Source organism: Haliaeetus albicilla, chromosome 7, assembly GCF_947461875.1.
Source record: "Haliaeetus albicilla chromosome 7, bHalAlb1.1, whole genome shotgun sequence".
Classification (NCBI taxonomy): Eukaryota; Metazoa; Chordata; class Aves; order Accipitriformes; family Accipitridae; genus Haliaeetus; species Haliaeetus albicilla.
Genome location: NC_091489.1, coordinates 40,812,474 through 40,832,641, shown reverse-complemented (window position 1 = coordinate 40,832,641; position 20,168 = coordinate 40,812,474). Strand labels below are relative to the sequence as shown.

General features: G+C 44.2%; 1 protein-coding gene across 2 annotated transcripts in view; it reads left to right on the top strand.

The window, feature by feature from the left end:
• The first annotated feature begins 189 nt into the window (after positions 1-189).
• The window catches only part of DIXDC1 (DIX domain containing 1), a 45,507-nt gene continuing 25,528 nt past the window's right edge, over positions 190-20,168 (top strand). Inside the window, exons 1-4 of one of the 2 annotated variants that reach the window (XM_069787972.1) lie at positions 190-273; positions 1,421-1,541; positions 18,403-18,532; positions 19,864-19,989. In XM_069787972.1, coding sequence (XP_069644073.1) covers positions 1,485-1,541; positions 18,403-18,532; positions 19,864-19,989 — 313 coding nt within the window. In that variant the 5' untranslated portion in view covers positions 190-273; positions 1,421-1,484. Of the gene's footprint in view, positions 274-1,420; positions 1,542-5,444; positions 5,683-18,402; positions 18,533-19,863; positions 19,990-20,168 lie in introns of those variants that run through there. The other variant, XM_009914871.2, reaches the window with a different exon arrangement.

Here is a 20,168-nt window from a genome sequence, read left to right as displayed (position 1 = left end):
CCCGGCCGGCCGGCGGGTTCCTCGCGCTTCTTCTGACCGCGGCGGCCGGGGACCTGCCGCTGCTGCAAACAACCGGCACGCTAGCTGCTGACCGCCGGCTCCCCCCGCACGCTCCCAGGCCCTGAGGCCCGCCCCGCCTGCGGGCGGGCCCGGTGCGGCCGGGCGGGGCCTGCGCGGGGCCGGCCTGTCCCGCCCCCGTCCCCATGGCAAGCGGCGACGCGCCGCGGCCGGGCCCGGGCCGGGCCTGCACCCTCCCGCCCGCGCAGGGCGCAGGTAGGGCCGCAGGGCGGGGGGCCCTGACGGGGCGGGCCCGGCACCCCACGGCGCGGGGCCCTCGGTTTTCCCTGTGCCACCCCTTCCCCAGGGGTTCCTCAGCCCCCCGGGACCACACTGCTGCTGGGGATGGTGGTCCGTTCCCGAAACCCCAGCCCCCCACTCCGGGCCTGCTGTTCCCCATACCCTGGTCTCCCCCAGCCAGGCCTGCTCCTGGGGATCCCCACGCTCCAAACCGGAGACACCTGGGGCCACATGGCCCCTACGAGGCCTCAGGTCCTTGCCCCACACCTCATGGCCTCCCTGCTCACTTGCTCTCAGCCCTGCTTTGCAGAACGGGCCCCCAAATGCCTCCACCCTGAGCAGATGCAGTAACCTGCCTTGGCTCTGCCTCCGTGACCCGTCCTGTCCTACCCCTGACCTTTGGTCCCCAGAGATGTACCAGGATGACACAACCAAGATAACAGTGACCATCTGCCTAAGGGTTACACTCCTGCCCACCTTTAAATGATTATTAAAACGAGCAATTCCTACTGTCATTCAGTCTTTCTCAAGGAATCTTGCCATTATCCATTCTGTTAACTCTTCCGAACTCCCCCCCGCTTCCTTTCACAAGACTTCACTCCAGACTTCTAAAGGAAGACTAAGCAAAGAAAATATAGATTACCAGAAAATTCCTAAATATAAGTGTCAGTATGTGGAATTGTTTCCTAAAATTATTTATGAATCTTTGATGTCTAGGCTAAATGCACAGAATCAAGTAATACCCTGAATATTTGACACTAGGGACCAGTACAGCTTTGGCTGGCATATTTGACTTCTGTTGAATTTGGATTTCCCCTCCACAAATTAGGAGAGATAATTAGATCCTATGTGCAGTGTAAGCCAATGTAATCAGGAATCTTTTTTTACATGCGTTTCAGGGGAATTCTGTCCACCAGACATACTTTACACGTGGAAGAAAATACAAAAATGTGTAAATTGCCCTAAGACTGTAGCCTGTAGATATATTTCCTACAGGCAATGAAAGAAGGTGGCAACTTTCCTCCTTTGTTTTAGTTATATTCAGACATTTCATTGGTAAGTCTGTTCTCCCACTAAGAAAATTCTTTCCTTTTTATTGAATACCTTTGCTTCTCTCCCTCAGGCTGCAAGGGGGAAGGAGTGCTGGTACATTCCCCTTGGCACTGAGCTGAGCTGTGGCATCCAGCATGGGAACTCTTATGGACGTGGTGCCCCGAAACACACCACAGCCTGCAGCATCCTCTGTGAGTTTCCAGGAGTCCTTTTTGTGTCTGACCTCTGTTCTGGATGCTTGATGGGGAGGTTGGGAGGGGACACTCAGTGAAACAAAGGCATTAGTTGCATTAGGCAGCTCTTTTTGCTGTTACTGCAGTCATGGCTTCACAAGCCTTACAGCCTTTGTTTCTGAATCAGACTCACTTGCTGTTATTTCCCCAACCAAAATTTTATTAGCAAGAGCTGAACTGTGGCCATTGATATTTCTCTCTTTCTCAAGAGCTAATTAGAGAAACAGAGAATGTTGATGAAGTGCCTTAAAATCCTTGGATGGAAGTCTTGAAGGAAAGATGTGTTGATACTCGTGGTGCTGCTGTGACACGACGACAGTCTCTTCACAACAATAGGAAATGGAGCAGTAACAGGGCTTTGTTATGTACCTTGCCCGGAATTCAACAGGGGCAAGTACAAGGGTTAGGGTTATGCTGAAACTGGCCAGGAGAGGGCAATGACACCAACCAAACTACCATCCTATATGTTTTGAAGGTCACTCACACCAGGAACAGTTGATGCAGACACCCTTTTGATACCATTGCCCCGTGCTCTTCATTTTGGAATCATCTTCAGGGAGAATTATGAAGCATTCGTTTTAGTGACAGGCTGGTTTTTTTGCTTCTTGCAAAGATAACATTCAAAGGCATCTATTATGATGTTATAAAACTGAAAGAAAAATATGCCTGCTACGAGAAGCTTCACATTTAAGAGTGAAACACAAAGATGGGAGAACTAGCATTTAATATGTAAAAGGTATTTTCAGCACACACATACACCCAAGATACATTTGTGTTACCACAATAAACAGAAGAATGGCTCAGCATGCTCTGCCGCTCAGTCTAACCATCAGAAATAGCCTAGTTTCTATTCTCTGACGACATCAAAGTGAGGCAGTTCTGTTTCAAAGATAAGAAACCCCATGTAGAAGCAAATCTTTGATGACAAAATCTCTGATGGAAAACATACTGCGAGCAGGCCTGTACCTGAACGTGGCATGTATAATGAGAACACTTTGCCTTTTGCTGTATTGGTGTTCTAGTAGGTAGAAGCTCTATAACAGGGATATGGCACTGAAAGTAACCACCTGAATTTCAGACTTCAGTCCCAACTTTCTTGGTTGATCCAAAAAGGCATGCACGGTAGGGCTTCTGGCTTAAATAGTTTTTCCAAGCCAAACCAACTTCTTCACAGTTCCCCCAATATGTTCAGCTGAGATAGTATTTCTGCATTTTTCAGGGATGGCACTACTGTCCTATGGGTGACACCTCTGGCTTTAGGTCCTCTGATTTGTGCCGGAAAATGTGGGTATAGGGAGTAGGGGTGAGAGAAATGCTTCCCGGTACTAATAACTACATGGGGGTTTTTTGTCCTTTGCTGTATTTGGTTGGCCTAGGAGAAAGTGCCCTTCTCTACACAACATTTGGCTGTTTTATCTGGTATACATATATAGATCCATCACTATGCTTCTGAAAGGAAGTCCAGGACTTTTTGTGTGATTTATATGCAAAGCCAGCTGCTCAATCCATGTGGCTGACAGCCCCCTCACCATCACGCTGTGTAATGTGTCCTGCTATGCAATGGCATGGGCAGCACACTGTGATTGAAGGATATGTTATATATTTCATATGACTGCTAATCTGTAATTGGGGGTGGTGCCACAGAGCGCTTGTACAGGGACCTTGGAATTGGTTTGAGTTTAGATGATCAAATAGCCATGTCCCACTTCTGAACAATGCCAGTCTGCATCCCTGACAAACTAGGGATGCCTGCCAAGACTTAACATACAAGCTCTACGGACAAACGCAGGTTGCACGGCAAGCAGTGACTTAATGGCAGTCTCTATATCCTGCTGTTGCCCAAATGTGTTGTAGTCCTGACAGTACAAGTGTTAAAAGTGCTTCATTGTTGCCTATCACTAATGCAACAGGGCACCTACTAAATGCCACTGAGGTGGACCATGATAAATTAACTGGTGTTTTCAGTGTATCATCTTATCATGATTTAAACAGTACATTTTACATTTAAATCCTGTTTGTGCTTTGCATTTTTATGCTATTTGAACAGATTAACTGTTTATTCTTATTTTTATTTAATTTTTTAATCCTGTAAATTTGGGTTATGTCTCCAGTATAAAGTCTGTGGCTAGGGACTGCCTGCCTTTGGCTTCTCTGCTCCTCAAAGGACAAGGGTGAATATCCAGAGCTTGTAGGGATTATGAGCATAAAATATTTAATCTGCTCTCAAATTCATTAAAAAAATTATGAAAACAATCAGAGAACACCTAGCAGCCATCTGCAGCCTCTCTGTGTATTCAGAGTGCATTTGATTTTACTTCAGTACATCTGGAGTTAATTTTTTTTCTCCAGAAATTGAAGTAGGGAGGGATGACCTCAGCATCCTTACCTGTTAATATTAGTGGTCTTCTATGAATGTATGTTTACTATGTAGCACTGAAAAACAGATAATAAATATAACTTTTTCTTTGAGATTACTAGTCAAGAATAGCATTATAAAGTCCACAGAAAAGGCTCAGAGTGTGTTTTGTTGGTGGTGGGTTTTGGTTTTTTTTCTAAATTAGGACACTTTCTGTCTGATGGGGAAACCACTTATTCAGTTTTTCTATGAAATTTTATTGAAATTGCAAAGCCATAAGCTACTTGATTGCATCACAAACAATGGGGGTAAATATTTATTGCTCTCTATTTAATGGCATTTTGAGTCTCGGAAGTAAACTGTGTCAAGGTACTAACCATCAGCATTGCCAGCTTACAAGACTTTATGCAAAGCCTCGCAGTAATCTGTTGTTTTGCTTCACAGATGTCATATTACAATTAATGAAAACATAAAAATCTCAATTCCCGCTGAATTATGAAAAGTAGGGAAGGCAAACATGAATTAGTAATTTAAAACATGTCATAGAGGCATGGGGGCTGACTCCTTTTTGAGTTACCTGGGTTGGTTACAGAGGGAAATTACCTGTTGCTTGTCTTTCTGTATTTTAGCTGCATCTCCGCATGTGGCAGGGTAAAATGGTAAAATTATGCAATTGCTTTTTCCTCCAGAGGCTTCAATACTTAGGCAGAAAAACATGTTTGTTTTTAAATGTCTCTCTCACTTAGAAATGCTTGGCCAGATATTTTGAAATCTGAAGGCACAGTCTGATATCACAGGGCAGTACTTGCAGTGTTGCTCTGTGGACTGGCAGCCAGAGCCCGTGGCAGAAGCAGTCTTCATCCACTCTGAGAGATTTTTCTTTTTTTTCTTTTTCTGGGCATTTCCTGTAAGGCGAGATGAAGTTTGAGAGATTGCCTGGAGATATTTGATACTTGTTTCTGGAACAAATGCAGTTATTATTGATTCAGAAAATTTGCTTGGGATTGTATTTAATTCTAGTTTGAAAGTTTTCTGTCTTTTTTCTTCTTTTGACTTCATTCCCAGGGCAGCTATAGCAGGGCCGAGTACTGTGCAAATGTTACGGGCTGTGTTGTGGCCTGGTTTGCAGCTTCCTGTCTCTACCAGGTTGCTGACAATGCTGCTGTTTCTTCGGGGCTGCAGAATGACCACTGAGAGTTAAAGCTGGCAGCTCTTACAATCTTGCCTTTTGCTTTTCTAGCTAAGCAAGGCATCTGCTATTTGCTGTTCTTTGAGTCTCTCCCTGCCCCCACGCCATACAGGGCTTGCTGTGTTTGGTGGGTTTGAAAATCTCTTTTACGCAGCAGGTTTTGTGTGAGTACGACTGCTGGAAATGGGTTTCAGATGTTTCCCCAACTCAGTCCTGGGCCTGCATCTTGTAAGCTGATGCGTTTCTATAGGAACGGTATGACATCTCTCCCGCTACTCCCCCAGCAGCTCCCTCTCGAGCATGCCCAGTGCAAGCCTTGACTTTGGCTCAACTATCAGTGTGCAGTAACAGGCTGCACATATGGGACTATGAATGCGGTTCCTGATGAGCTCCAACTCTTTGTCTTTGGGAGGAGGAGGAAGAGGTCGTGCCCAGAGCTGGCGGCTCTGCCCTGTGTCCTCTGAGACCCTCGCCTGTCGGTGGGCTTGTGGAGAATGCTCGCTTGTTTGGCCAGAGGGAATTTACTGGATATTCTTCAGGAGGGCTTCACGGAGGTAAATGCATGTCCCAAGTCTCACACAGACGTTTCTGGGGCAAGGCAGCATGCTTTTGTGCAGCATCTCTCAGGAACTGCTATGTGTCCCAGTGCTTTGAGTGCTTTGAGGAACAGAGGAGAAAAACGAGCAAGATTTCAGGGTGGATTGCTGCTTACTAACAGAAGGGCATACGGGGCAGCTCAGCCAGGGGTCTGCAAATCAATAGTTTTTTGAAGAGTTTGTGGCTGTTTTACAGCTGGTATTTTTAGCTTGGAGTTTTTATTCTCTTTGCAGCGCTTTACTGTTGTACCGGTAAATAATGTAAACTGCAGCAAGGTTATGGAGCACAGTTTATTTTATAGAATTGACTCCTCTCCCAAGTATATGAAGTCTCTATGTCTGAAGGCTGTTGGAAAACCTATAAATCAGCTTTGTGGCTGCACTTTTTTTGGGAGAGGCTGACAAAGAGCAGGCTGGCTGGTTTTTTTTCCCATCTTGTTCTGTAGCTTGAATCTCTTGGGGACTGAAATTCATCTTGATCAGGAAAATCTAATCTTAAAAGTGTTCTTCATGTGCTTATTCTGCTGTTAGGGAGACTAATAAATCATAAAATAAGGAGTGAGAAGTACTAAGAAATTCCAGAGATGGGAATCATGTAACTGCATGGAGAGTGCATATTGCCATCAGCTTCCCTCTTCAGAGTGCGCAAAGATTAGTTCTGTTGGACTCTCTGTAGACTCAGTACAAAATGCCAGGGCAGCCACTGCCTGGCTGTGCATCGTGCAGACCATGCTGGAGCATGATTTCCTGTCTGTAAGCTGAAAAGGAAGGAAAATTGTGGGGGCTTGTGCTGAAACCAAACAGCGGCTGCTATTTGGTTTCTCACCTGGTGGCAGGGATAGTCTCTTGGTGTGTTTTATTCTTTCTTAGAGCGCATAGCTTGTTTTTGTTTGTGTTCAGTGTTCTTCATCCTTGCAAAGCTCAGCTCCCACCTGACTGTTCTGCCCCATACTCCATTCTTCACAGAAAATGGAACATCCCTCTTGGGCTTAACAGCACCAGTCATCACAGGGAAAACAAAGTGGGTATGAAACTTGAGCCTCACAGCTTCATGCCAGCCACAGGTCTCCTTTGATTGCTCTGCGTAACTGTGTAAATACTCCATCCCCCCCTCCACAGAGTATCTCAGTCTCATTTTTAGCTAGCAAAGGTGTTGGTTTAGCTGAGGTTTATACTTCCTGTGCTTGAGAGCAGCAGATCCTTCTCAGGCATAAGCTAATAGTAACCTGTATATTAATAACATAATTAATAATGGGAGCAAAGAACAGTTTTGCATTCAGTGCTAACCCCACCCTGACTGTCTGGTTTTACCACAGACTGCTCAGCTGTGGAAAAAAAGTCCCTCTCCCACAATAAAAACTGATTCACTCTCATGACTCCCACTTGGGATCTCTGCCACATCACACACTTCACATTATAACAGAAATAAAATTAAAATCAGTTTTGCAAGTGCAGAACCTATGGTACAGAGAGATTAAGTGACTTGCCAAGGACATGCATCATGTCGCAGACACAGTTGGAAATGAGTGAGAAATCCCGTAATTCTGTGCCTTCTGTTTTGATCCACCAACTACACTTCCTCCTCTATCTCTTTGTACCTTAGGTGCTTATTTATAGAAGTCTGTGAATGTGAAAGAGTGTCCCAAGGTGTCTGATCCCAACGTAGCACTGATGTTAGAAGGCTGGAAGTGAGTGGCTACTAAACCTAATGTTTGGGTATAAAAACAGATTCAAGATAAAACGTCAGACTTAATTTAATAAAAGCAGTGAATTGGGGTATTGCAGGAATTGCCTTGGTGATACATTGTCTGTTCTTTTGATAGAGCATAATTTCTGGCCAGGTGGCTCTTTTAGTGACTAGACACCTTGAAATAGAAGGATGCACTTTCCAAATCTGTGCATTAACATACACAAGTAAGTAAGTTGCTAGCAAGCTCCTAGTTGTATGTGCAGAGCTCAGGTGCAACCCTACACATGCTTGGGACATAGAGGCCAGGTATAATTCCAGTTCTGTAGGGATATTGATTGTGTGTCTCTATATTGCACCTTTGGTCAATAATCCATGCCTGGAAAGTTACCCAATACAACAAAGATGCTACAGACAAGTTTCTTTTGTTCCTTTGCATTCTTTTCCCTCTCTGTCCATCCTGCTGGCTGAAAGCCACCCTGCCAGCCTCATTATCTGATGAGCGTGGATGGAGAACGCAGCATTGTTGGTCCTTGTGCAGCTAATGTTTGTTCTGCTTCACAGATCATCTGTTAGATTGATGCTTTCTCCATGATGAACATAATCACAGATTGCTAAAGGGGCCCTGTAAATTGCAAGTTCAGGCCAGTGTATTTCCCTTCGCTTTCAGAGTCCCTGGCCAAAATATGTTGTGGGCAGTGTCACCTGCAGACATCTAAATCAGGATGACTTTTGTTTAATATTGAAATGCAGCAAACTACTTGTGTGGGCATCATGCAGCTCCTGTCCGTCTCCCATTAGTGGACTAACCTGCCTTGAAGGTGTTTTCCTGCTATTTATTGAGACTTATCCTGCTCTGAGGCAGCTAAATAATTCAGTCCCACAGCTGGATGGTGGCATGGGAATGTATGGCTGCTAAAAGCAGTAGTTTATAATGCAAGGAAACCATAGGGGGCAGGGTCTCCCCTGTGGTGACTCTGTCCATGTGGCCTCAGCTTGTTCTCTCTCCTTGAGGAAATGCAGTTTACTTGAGATTCGTGCTTATGCTTCTGTCAGTTCTTTACAACAGATGGGGCACACAGAAATGTGTCAGAAATGGGCCTGACAGCTCCAAGACATTAATGTGTCTGTATTTTAACAATAATATACCTTCTCTTTTTCAGGTTGGAAGATCATTTCCTCTGGCAATCTTAATTATGTAGTTGCTTGTGTGCAATGAGTCATTTGAAATAGCTATTTTTTCCCTCTGAGATTATGTTGAACAACAGGCCTGGGATTGGCTCCTCTCCAGAGAGTGAAATTTTTACGAGCCCAAGCAGAGATTGTTTTGAAATCGGGGTCTCCCAACAACAGCAAAGTGAAATGCAAGGTTACCACAAAAGGGTCTGTCTACACGGGGAAATACCTACGCATTTTGCTATGTCAGAACTGCTACCCCCCAGCGGTACGTACGCAGGAAGTGGTGCAGTGCGGGTAGGGCTCTGTGTTCTCTCCCTAGTAGGCTGCTTATTGCCTGCCCCCTCACCAAGTGCTTCATGTAATATTTTCCCTAAAGTAGTGGGTTCTTAGCTGAGTGGCATCTGCAATAGGTATTTCCTGGATTTCCCACATGTACAGTCTCTCTCCCTCACCCTCACTCTTCAAGGTTTGCTGTATCTCTTTGTGGACTTGAGGTGATTAGATGACATCGTATCTGTGAGATCTGAATCCTTGCTGTGGTAAATGACCTGCGTTCAATTTTGGTTTGCTTTTCTGGTCGAAGTAATTTTCTGGCAGTATAGACTTGCTACTGTCTTGTTCTGGCAGCTGTTCTTTTCCCCTTGGTGTAATATCCATGATCTGTGATGAAAATGTCTCTGCTACTGCGATCTTAGCAGGAGAAACTTGCACTCACCGTCTCCTTGCAATGAATGCTATTTATAGCTAATAGGATTCACAATGAAGAGAGCTGGTTTGACTCCTGTCTCCCTTGTCCAGTTCAGCCCATTAGGACCAGCCTGTAACTAAATGCTCCCTGTAGTACTGAATCCCTCAGAGCCCGGGTTTCACTGAATACTCTTTCACTCTTCAGGGATGCTGCTGTTTTCCACATAGTAGGGCCAAGTCTCATTTCACATCAGCTTTGTTTTGGTATGAGTCCACTAGTATTTTACATCTGTTCTATGCTGTTAAAGCTATGGGATGGTCAGGCACACTTGTTTAAGGCTTGGCCAGAGTGAGAAAGGCTGGGATCTGAAGAACCACCTGAACCTTGCCAGGTTGCCTGTCTGGTCTGCAAGAGGCTGGGCAGCTGCTGCATTGTGATTCTGCTAAGCCTCAAGTACGGACATCAGAAAACACAGCTGGGGTTTCCCACACCTGGATTTACATGGAGATGTACTTTAGCAGACAAATGCTTGCTCTAGCAGGAATTCTTATCAATTTTTCTCAAAGCCCTTGTGCCTGGCCAGCAACAGGACTATCAGCAAGGGAAGGATGTATTTGCTGTTATGTAGGATTAGGAATTGAGCAGTTAGGATTCAATCCCTGCTTGAGGTTCACTGTATATCTAAGCCAGGCTGTTACTTGGTTGCAGAGCAGTGGCTGTCCTTTGGCAGGGTGTATTACAGTGCATTTGCACAGTAACAGGCAAAGATTTATTGTTATCAAAGCATTTTACAAGGAACATAAAAATTAGTACAGCTGCTTTATAGCTAGAAACTGAGGCACACAAAGGTAAAGTCGGCTGCCAAATTCACAGCAAGTCATTGGCAGAGTGAGGAACAGAGTCTGTGTCTTAAATGTGCCTTTAGTGCCCTTCATGCTGGACCAGGCAACCTCACTGGGTGTCCCTTCCCCTTTTCTTCATACAAAAGGTTCTTGCCTGCAAAAAGCACTGTTCAGTCATACTGTGTGCTCAGTCTCTCCACAAAGCTTCTTTTCCCTGTCTGTACAGGGCTAGTGACTGCATTCTGCTAAATAAGGAACAATGCTTCTTTTCTTTCCTGAAGCATCAGGGAATGTCTCAGTGCAACTTGTTTTGACAGACCTTAGACATTTGGGTGTAGTGGAACCATTTGATAATTCAGGGTGAATCATGTGCTCCCAAGTACTGGCTGTTTACACTAAGAGATCTCTTGCGGCTCAGCTTTTTGCCTGTATGCTTGTATAGAAACACTGCCCGTGTGAGAAAAAGGCCTCAAAATATCAGATTGGGGAAAATGCAGAGGCACTAAAACATCTTGGAAAAGTGCCAGAAATTATCCCTGAAGCAGCAACCTGACTTCAGATGGCAGTGACATTTTGGGGTGTGGATGTCTGACTGTTGATTCAAAGAAACACATTCTAGCAAGATTCATTTTACATTAATTTCTACCTGCTAGACTTCTGGAGTAGTTGCTGCCTGCAGTGATGCTGAATTTGTTTAAGGAACAGATATCATCTTCAGATTTCTGAACATAAAAAGGGTGCACAGAACTGCCACTGTGGATGTGGAAGGTATAGTGAGTAATTCCAGGATTTTTACAAACAGGAGATCAGATTTAAAGGAGGTATAGGTAGAAAACAGATTAATTGCAGGGAGAATGCTTGTGTGTGGTGTTTTGAAAGTGACAGGCAAAATTACTGTTTTAAAGAAGCGCACTTGGATACCACTGACAGAAATATCCCTATCTGGCAGATGGGTGGCACAAGTGAGATCACTGTCTGACAGCAAGGATATGTCTTGGCAAAAGATCAATAGAAGGAAAATTTTTCTTATATTAAAAGGGAAAATGGAATCATCAGGCTTTTGTTCCTCACAAATTAAATAACTCTTGTTCTACACAGATAAAAAGCTGTCAGACATGCATTTCTTGCCATTTGCCCACCTAGGCCCGGTTTCTTGGGAGGAGACTCAAGGTTAGTTATTATTAGGTTGCAACAAACTACTGAGCATAACTGTCTTTCACATGTGAGTGGTGCTGCTGGCTTCATGAACTGTTTAAAGAGATCATACATTTGCATCTACTAAGCTCTTCCAAAGGGACTCTAAAGTGCAACACTAAATTAATAAAATGGCAGTATATATAGGCACAGGTAAGAATTACTTCATCCTGAACTGAAAGTTGTATGTCTCTGGAATGGAGCATGACATCTATTGGCTGTGCAACAACAAGTAAAAATCAAAATGGTAGAAAGAATTTAGGGAGTTTGAATGGAATTGGGTCTTGCTGTTTAACACGTAAGCTGTTCCTGTTAATGGGTGAAGACTGTGAAAGATGTGGAAAACTTTTCAGTCAAAAATTACATGTCCTGCTGGATAGCTGGGCACTCTGGAAATTCTTGCTATTGTTTGCATTCAGGCAACATGTGAAACACACCTTCAGCTCTAAAATTCATCCTTTACAGACTTTCCAGCACTTGAGCTGGCATCTGAAAGTCTGCCAGTGAGCTGCTCTCTTAGTAGACCAGACACTTGTTCCCCTCCCAGTAACAAGTGGTAGTTTAGCCAGGATGCCACAGGCAACTGTCATTTCAACCCAGCAGTACTGCCAGGATTTGAGCAAAAACTGCTGCTCTTCTCCCTCTGGAGACGAAGACAGTGTTCTCCCCATCCTGACATTCTGAATGAATGGCAGAAGCAGTTCCTGTGTGAGATCTGTGTTTAGAAACCTGCGTACAGAGAAGAGGATTTAATCCTTTATATTTGTTCTGAGCACCCAGGATGACAGGAATGTCTCTAAAGTATTTCTAAAGATCTGGCGAAAGCCTTCTAAAGTTGCAGGTACTTGCTTTCTAAAATCTTTGCACAATCCTGAACAGTCTATGAATGGTGGTCAGACTCAGTGGTTTCAATGTTGTCTGGACTAAGAGATCAGAAAGCAGAAGACTGACCTTTATATTCTTGAATCTGGCTAGAGAAACAGATGGCTACTGCTTGAAGTGAATTCACTGAACCGAAGAAACAGTTTATATTAAGATGAGGAAAATGCAACTCAGTGTGCCTAGAACAGCAAAGGTTAAGGGCATTGTTGGGCTGCTCTTCCCAAAGGTTTGTGCTACTTGAGTCTTTGAAATTGACCTTAGAAATTATAGAAAACATGTGCTGGCTAGAATTTAATGGAGAGTTCAGGATAATCCTTCTTTCTGGGTCTCAGCAAATCAGTGAAAAATCCTTGTCCAGACATGTTAGGGTGTTGGAAATGTCCATGTTTTCACTCAGATATGGGTGAAGGGTTAAGGAGCTCCTAGTCTTTTGAAGCTCACACACTATTTCTGTCTCCTGGTGTGCACCAGGTTGCATGGGTGCCTCCTTTTCCAAACTGTGTTGCTGTACTGAGGCATCTTCTGTGCTTGAGACAGGCTGTTTATAGAAGATTTCAAAAATACACATCAGACCAAAAGTTATTTTGAATGAAGTTACACCTTCTGCTTTAAAGTAAGTGTTTTATGAAAGAGAAGTCCTGTGGGTGCATATGGTCTTTCTGGCATCACTGTGGTCATAATTGGGTGGTTTTCACTGTTGGATGTATCAGGAGCTATCTCAATACATTAAACAGCCTGAATCACATTTAAGCAGCAATTCTGAACAAAAATAAATCTGCTGCTGGCTTTGAGAGCAGAGAGAAACATTTTCTTTGCTTGTGAGTTTTTATTTTCTGCTTTTACAAAGGCCTTCTCAAACAAAAACAACAAAAAAATCAAACTAGAGGAACACTGGATGGAAAATTACAGTTCCTATCTAATTAAGGTAATGTCAGAAAGCTTAGAAATCATACAAGGCCTTAAACATTACATCCTGATGCAATTAGGCTAGCCTTTGAGCTTTGCTGTTGCAGACATTTGATTCAGTGCTCTGAACAGACAGGACGCTAAATGCCTTTCATACTGGGACCAACCTCATAGCATGAGGGCTGTTGACCTTGTTAGACCTGGTGCTTGGGCAGTGTCTGTAGGGTATAAAGGAAAAGCAGCGTAAAGATTATGAGAAATATTATTCTTCCAGGCTGATTCTGTAAATCCAACAAGAAGGATAGATACAAATTCATCAAATGAACACAGGAAAGTAATCTCTTCCTAGAAGCAGACAGTGTCATGGGAGTCTACTGTAACATGATAGCGAGGAGGTCAGGCCCTTTTAAGGCATCTGCCTGCTAAACAATGATTTTGTCCAAGAATGAAGATTTGGCCAACTTCAAAACGTGCAATACCATAATCTCAGAGGAGGTGAAAATTAACTGTATACAGTGTAATGTAGATGGCACTGATAACAAAGGACAGAGTAGCATATGAAGGTATTGTGATCTGCCTATATTTACTGTCAGGCAGACTGGACTGATGGCTGAAAGGGGAGAAACATGAGCCATAAGCAGCAGGTGGTGAATTGCGCTGGTTAAATGAGAATAGAAAGGACACCTACAACTGGCAGGAGATTTGCAATAGAGTTGCTGCTTTTCTTCCACCTGTGGAAAGTACTAGATAATGACAGGTAACTGTAATTATCAGTAAGGGATTACAGCCACTGAGAAAAATGTGCTGACCCTAGAAGGGTGTTTTCCTCCTGTGTATCATTGGCTGTCAATTGAAAGCACAAAGATACATGCTCCTGACCTCCACAGCTGTTTCCCTATTACTAGTAGGTCTGAGGCACTTCTTCAGGGTATGTGCTGAATAAGTGATCCAAAGTAAAATCCTGCTCTGAGATGTGTTGTGCTTACTGAAGTGCTAACCTGTAATTTGTCAGCAGAAGCGCCTGCAAATTGGGAAATTCTTTACAACTGCAGGTGGCCCCTAGTATCTTGCTTTAAAAATCTTCTCCTGTTCTGCAAAGTCTGTTAAGACTTCCAGAGTGACTTGGATGTAAACACCCTGCAATAACGTGCCTAGGAGCTGAAGCAATCTGGGCTCCAACTCCCTTCAGGTAAGAGAGCTGCTCTTCCCATTGCAAGGTACAGGTAAACCTGGCCTTTTTTTGGAACACAAAGCTGTGTTAACATAAATAGGATTAAGCTTAACTCCACCATAATCCTAATAACATGTGCTCTGCATAGTAAATCTTAGACTAGGCTGATATGTTTTTGTTCTGAAAATCCTGGTTTTGAAAGAAATACTGTTGCAGGAGTAGAGCAGTATGAGCCCTCTCAAGTCTAAGATTTGGCTGAACAGAAGCTCAAACCAAAATGCAGGGAGAAGCAGAAAACTCCTGAAGAGTCAGTAGTTGAAGGGAGGATTATTCAGCTAATTATTCAATGAAGAGCATGAGCTAGACAGAACAATAGCTGTTCCCTCTCTGATTACTCTTGGCAATAGCTGTCAGCCATACCAGGTTATAAACAACAAGGGGGATGTTCTAGGGATTGATTTGTTCAATCCTATGAAGTTTGGAGGTTCTGTAGGACGCTGTAGTAGCATAGGTACAGTATCACAGAAATTGGTGTAATGGGTCCCACAGGATATTTCCCCTCAACTAGAAAGACAAAAGTTAATCAAGAGGAGTGCTAAGAATTTGAGAAGCTGTCAGAGCAGGGGACCTGAGCAGGTTTGGGGGACTACTGGGTCCAGCCTTCTAGGCACAAAGGCTCACTCTGCATCCTTTACTCAGTCTGGGTTGTGTTCTCCTGTTTGCTCTGCCTCTGGGGTTATTGCCTCTTTTTTTTATTTAAAAGGCACAAAATGTAATGGCCTACTCTGTTGTCAGGAAGCAGTGTGAAAGCACAGGGGGGACAGCCTTGCAAAAGGAAAGGAGGAGTACTTTCAAGATGTGTCATTGGTGACCTTGTTTGTTCCCAACCTCCTTTCTTTCCTCCTTGGCGTGTTGTTGACTAAGAGGAGCTGAGACTGGATGAGGCACATGCATCGTTTGAGCTGAGATGCCTGCAGCCACAAATGCTGATTGAGCATGTGTTTTTGGTGTGAGTATTTCTGTGGACAAGTGACAAGCACAGGCTAGAGAGTATTCTTGTGGGGTGGAATAGGCTATGTAGAGCTTCTGTTCTCATGGCAGAATACATCCTAGCAAATCTCTGTTATCTCTGTGCTGGAAGATACCTGGAGTACTTTCCAGAATAGATACCACGAATTATGTCCATCCAAGTAACAGATCATATTGCTGTGGTAGTACTTGGGGCTGTTCTGTTGTGAATTGAGATAGCTGTCTTGGGTTTTGAAACAAATGGAATTCTGAGGGAGTGAAACAAGTGTTTCACTTTTTTTAATGGGTCTGATCCATTAACTGAATCTGTGGCTGTGGATCAAGGCCTTGTGCTTGTGTTGGAGGTGTAGGGCTTTAAGGTATGGCCCACAATGTCCTTGTTATTGCCCAGTTCATGCCACCTGTTGGGGAAGCCACAGAGAGTGGTGAAGCAAAGCATTTTTGACTCACTAGCTTAAAAACTGCTATTGGGATTTCTGCTGAGTAGCTTGGGGGGCTTGTTCTTTCATGCATTTAACACCACTTTACCATTTTTAGGTCACTAAACTTTTATATCTGTTATTTTCTTGGTAAGTTCAGTCACCCGCTCACCTCAGCTGCCAGAAGTGACAGCTTACTCCCTGGGTTTTCTGCTTTGCAGCAATCCAAGTCTCTTGCTAAAGTCATTACATCTTCTAGTTTTGGATACAAAATCAGGAAATGCTCATCAGTCCAACAGTCTGAACTTCTGCAGGAAAATCTTTCACTGGGGGGAGGGGGGCGGTGGGCAAAACCAACCAAACAACAAAGTAAGTCTGCTAATGAAGTGTAAGTCTGCAGTATTACAGCAACTACTGATAGGAAATTACTTTGTAATGGTGACATCCAGATTCCATTGCCTCAAAATCCTTCCTTTAATAATCATTATTTAATATGTTACTCCAAATCCCAGTGCACTTACTTTTTTTTTCCTAATAATAGCAATGTCAACCTTCTCATGCTTTTAAGAGATAGACTAGAAGTTTGCCAAAAATGCTTTCTTATGAATGCACGAAGAATGTTCAGAGAAAAGAACTAGAAAACAAACTGCTTGGTGAAAGGGTCTCTTTTTTCCTTTGAATGAAAACAGAAGTGTATGAATGGAAGAACCATACAGACTCCTATAGAATTTGCAAATTTGCTGTAGGCTGGAGGAGGCTGTGCCCTTGTGGAATTAGTACAATATAACAGTTTAGAACTTTGTAAAATGATTTGAAAAACTACAACAAGGTAGTAAACACAACTGTAATAAGTTTATTTCCCTAAATTACATAGACTTCAGATGCAGTTTTCATGCTGCAACCCTATTTGGTACCTCTTTACTTATGAATCTAGGTATTTCTGTAATGATGCTGTATTACTGTAAACAAACCTAATTATTTTCTCTGGTACTTGTTTGAATAAATTAAAGCTTTATTGAATCTGTGTAATAGAAGGCTTGTGGTCTCTCTGGCTCTGGTGTTACTGTTGTGAGACTGAACCTCAATACCCACATGATCAGTTAAAATACAATTGCAAGAGGTGGGGGTGCTTTTTGCAGCTGGCAAGAGTTACCACTGCTGTTCTGAAAAATCAGCACAGGATCATCAACTTGTGCAAGAGAGAGAGAGAGAGAAAGTCAAGGCTTCTTGATTCTCCACAGTAGCCAGTTTCATTAAGTAGAAAATAAAGACCTCTGAAACTGGGCAGGCAAAACTGATGTGCATCGTTGCTATTACAGCCAAAGAAGAGCATGCAGATCCAATCCACGTGACAGGCCAAGTCTGCTCCAGCAAGCATGCATCAGATCTGCCACTTCTTCCTTTTTTTCAAAAGCCATCAGGCAGTCCCCCAAGCTCATCTCTGTTCTGCTCTCCAGCTGTCTGCTGAGTGAGTGGAACTGATTGAATACAGGTCCAGTCACCTTTCTGAACCAGCAGACCAAACCACGGTGTGATTAAAGTTGGATTTCCTGTGTCAGGATAATTAAGAGTGAAGCTGTGATCAGATTGTGACTTTGATGGGCTGTAAAAGCATAAACTCTGACTGACATTGCTGAGATAATATGGAATGGAGACTTAAAACCTGCTGCATTGGCAGAATAATGGGAAGCTTAGTGAAAAAGGAGGTAATCCCATAAATGGATCAGTTTGTTTACCTTCCATGTACCACACCAGCCCTGCTCAAAGGGATTTCAGTGTTACCAGTGCTCCTACTAGCCATGGAAGTGCTACTGAGAGGGGAATGGAAAGGGAAAGGTCATGTGAGTCTGCTCTTTGCCTTTCAGTCACTTAACGCCAGATGGATCTCCACACTCACCAGAAGCCTGAGTTTCAGTTTCCATGGTCTTCCCCTTGTGGCAACGCATACAGCTCTATGAAGCAGCAACCAGTATGACCTGCTGGAAAGGCAGTGCTCCTTGCTCTCAGGTCTTGCAGGTGTTAAGTGCTGTGGCAAGCCAGCTTCCACATGTACAGAAATAGAAACTGGGCCATTAGAAATGCTGATGCAGCTCCATGGAAATGGAGGAAGGGGTCTATAGGAGAGGGTGTCTCTTCCCTGTTGCGTGAACTGTTATAAATGAGCCGTGCTGGGAGCGTTAAGGAGGGAGGCTGTTGTTTCTTCCAGGAAATTTGTCCTGATTATGTCTTTTGGTAGGTGGCATAGTTTAATGGGAAATAACACAGGGTTTCTTGCTTCTGCATTGTGGGTTTTCTACTTTCTTGATAAGTGGAAGAAAATAGCGTGGATGGGACACTAAACGCTGTGAGTGAACCAATTCTGGCACCAAAAATGAGGGGATGACAGCATTGGTTTGGCACCAACCTAGATTAAATGTAATGTAAAGCTGTCTTCTCAGCTATGCTTAGATCATGAGTCCTGTCCTGCCTGCTTGCTCTTCCTGTCCTGGCATGGAGTGAGCTGCACCACTGTGTGCAGTGATGTCAGTCAGTGCTCAGCAGGTTTTGGGATGAGACCATTGGTGTTTGTTTTCAGGGGCAAAAGACAATGAGATCTGTGAAGGTGAAAGAGAAGAGTGAGAGCTATGCAACTTTCCCCTGAAATGGCAGTGATGTGCAAACATTTTGTTTTCTATTTTCAGCAACAACTACAGGCATATGTGGCCTGGGTGAATTCCCAGCTGAAGAAGAAGCCAGCAATAAAGCCAGTCCAAGACCTGAGACAAGATCTCAGAGATGGAGTCATTCTTGCTTTGCTCATTGAGATTGTAGGTCAGTAATGCCATATGGCACTATTTTTCATCTTGTAGTTTTAGATCTTGTGTAGAAGAGGCTGGCCTTGGCTCTGACATCTGTCAGGCGTACTGGCAGATGTTAATGATGGTGTCAGAGCTTGCAGGGGGAGGGGGGAAGGGAGTGACTTTAAAAGAAAACAATCATAAAGCAAATCATAAATGCAATTCTATTCAAGTTCTTATGCTTTAGCAGACAGTTACAACAGATGTGCTAAAACCTGTCAAGGACCATATTAACTCCCACGAGGCTGGAATGGAGTTATGAAAGGATTTACCTTGTAGAGGAATGGTGTTAGTATGTGGCATTTTTGGAAGAGTGACCTGCTTGCTGAGATACTCCCTTCTTCCTGGGCTCAACTTCACTCCCAAATTTTCTACCTCCTCCCCCTGAGCAGCGCAGGTAGATGGGGAATGGGGGTTGCAGCCAGTTCATTACACGTTGTCTCTGCTGCTCCTTCCTCCTCACACTCTTCCCCTGCTCCAGTGTGGGGGGTCCCACACGCGGGAGACAGTCCTCCATGAACTTCTCCAACATGGGTCATTCCCCCAGGCTGCAGTTCTTCACGAACTGCTCTGCATGGGTCCCTTCCACAGGGCACAGTCTTTCCAGAACAGACTCCAGCGTGGGCTTCTCTCCATGGGTCCACAGGTCCTGCCAGGAGCCTGCTCCAGCATGGGGTCTCCACAGGGTCACAGCCTCCTTTGGGGCACATCCTGTTCTGGCGTGGGGCCCTCCACGGGCTGCGGGTGGATATGTGCTCCACCATGGACCTCCATGGGCTGCAGGGGGACAACCTGCTTCACCATGGGCTGCAGGGAAATCTGCTCTAGCGCCTAGAGCACCTCCTCCCCCCCTTCTTCACTGACCTTGGTGTCTGCAGCATTTTTTCTCTCGCATGTTCTCACTCCTCTCTCCTGGCTGCTGTTGTGCAGCAGTTTTTACCCCTTCTTAAATATGTTCTCCCAGAAGTGCTACCACTGTTGGTGATTGGCTTGGCCTTGGCCAGTGGTGGGTCCATCTTGGAGCCGACTGGAACTGGCTCTGTTGGACATGGGGGAAGCTTGTGGCATCTTCTCACAGAAGCCATCCCTGCAGCCCCCTTCTACCAAAACCTTGCCACGTAAACCCAACACAGTCTCCAGCCTAGTTACTGCTGGCACTGAATACCTTATAAGCAGGACAAGAAGCCAGATATGTGTCTTGCAGTACGAGACAAGAGATAAGATCAGGCCCTACACCTATAGCAATTCCTGTGGCAGCACCAAGCATTTCAGTTCTTCTCTAATAAAGTTTTTTCACTCCTTTAGCTGGTGAGAAGTTGAATGGCATTCAGGTCAACCCCACCAGCCAGCAGGAGATGAGGGAAAATGTGGAGAAAGTCTTGCAGTTCGTGGCATCAAAAAAGATCCGCATGCATCAGACATCAGCAAAAGGTATGTGCCCCTGGCAGTCACCACAGATGATTCTATCTGTTGAAGGTCTGTTTCTGTCTTTGTTTCATATCAAACAGATAATGTATTGGCTTGTGGGGGAGTGTTGTTTTTTTTCCTCCTGTGGTTTAGTAACAGGTTTGGGGTTGAATGATACTGCGTTCTTGACTGCTTTCAGTAGC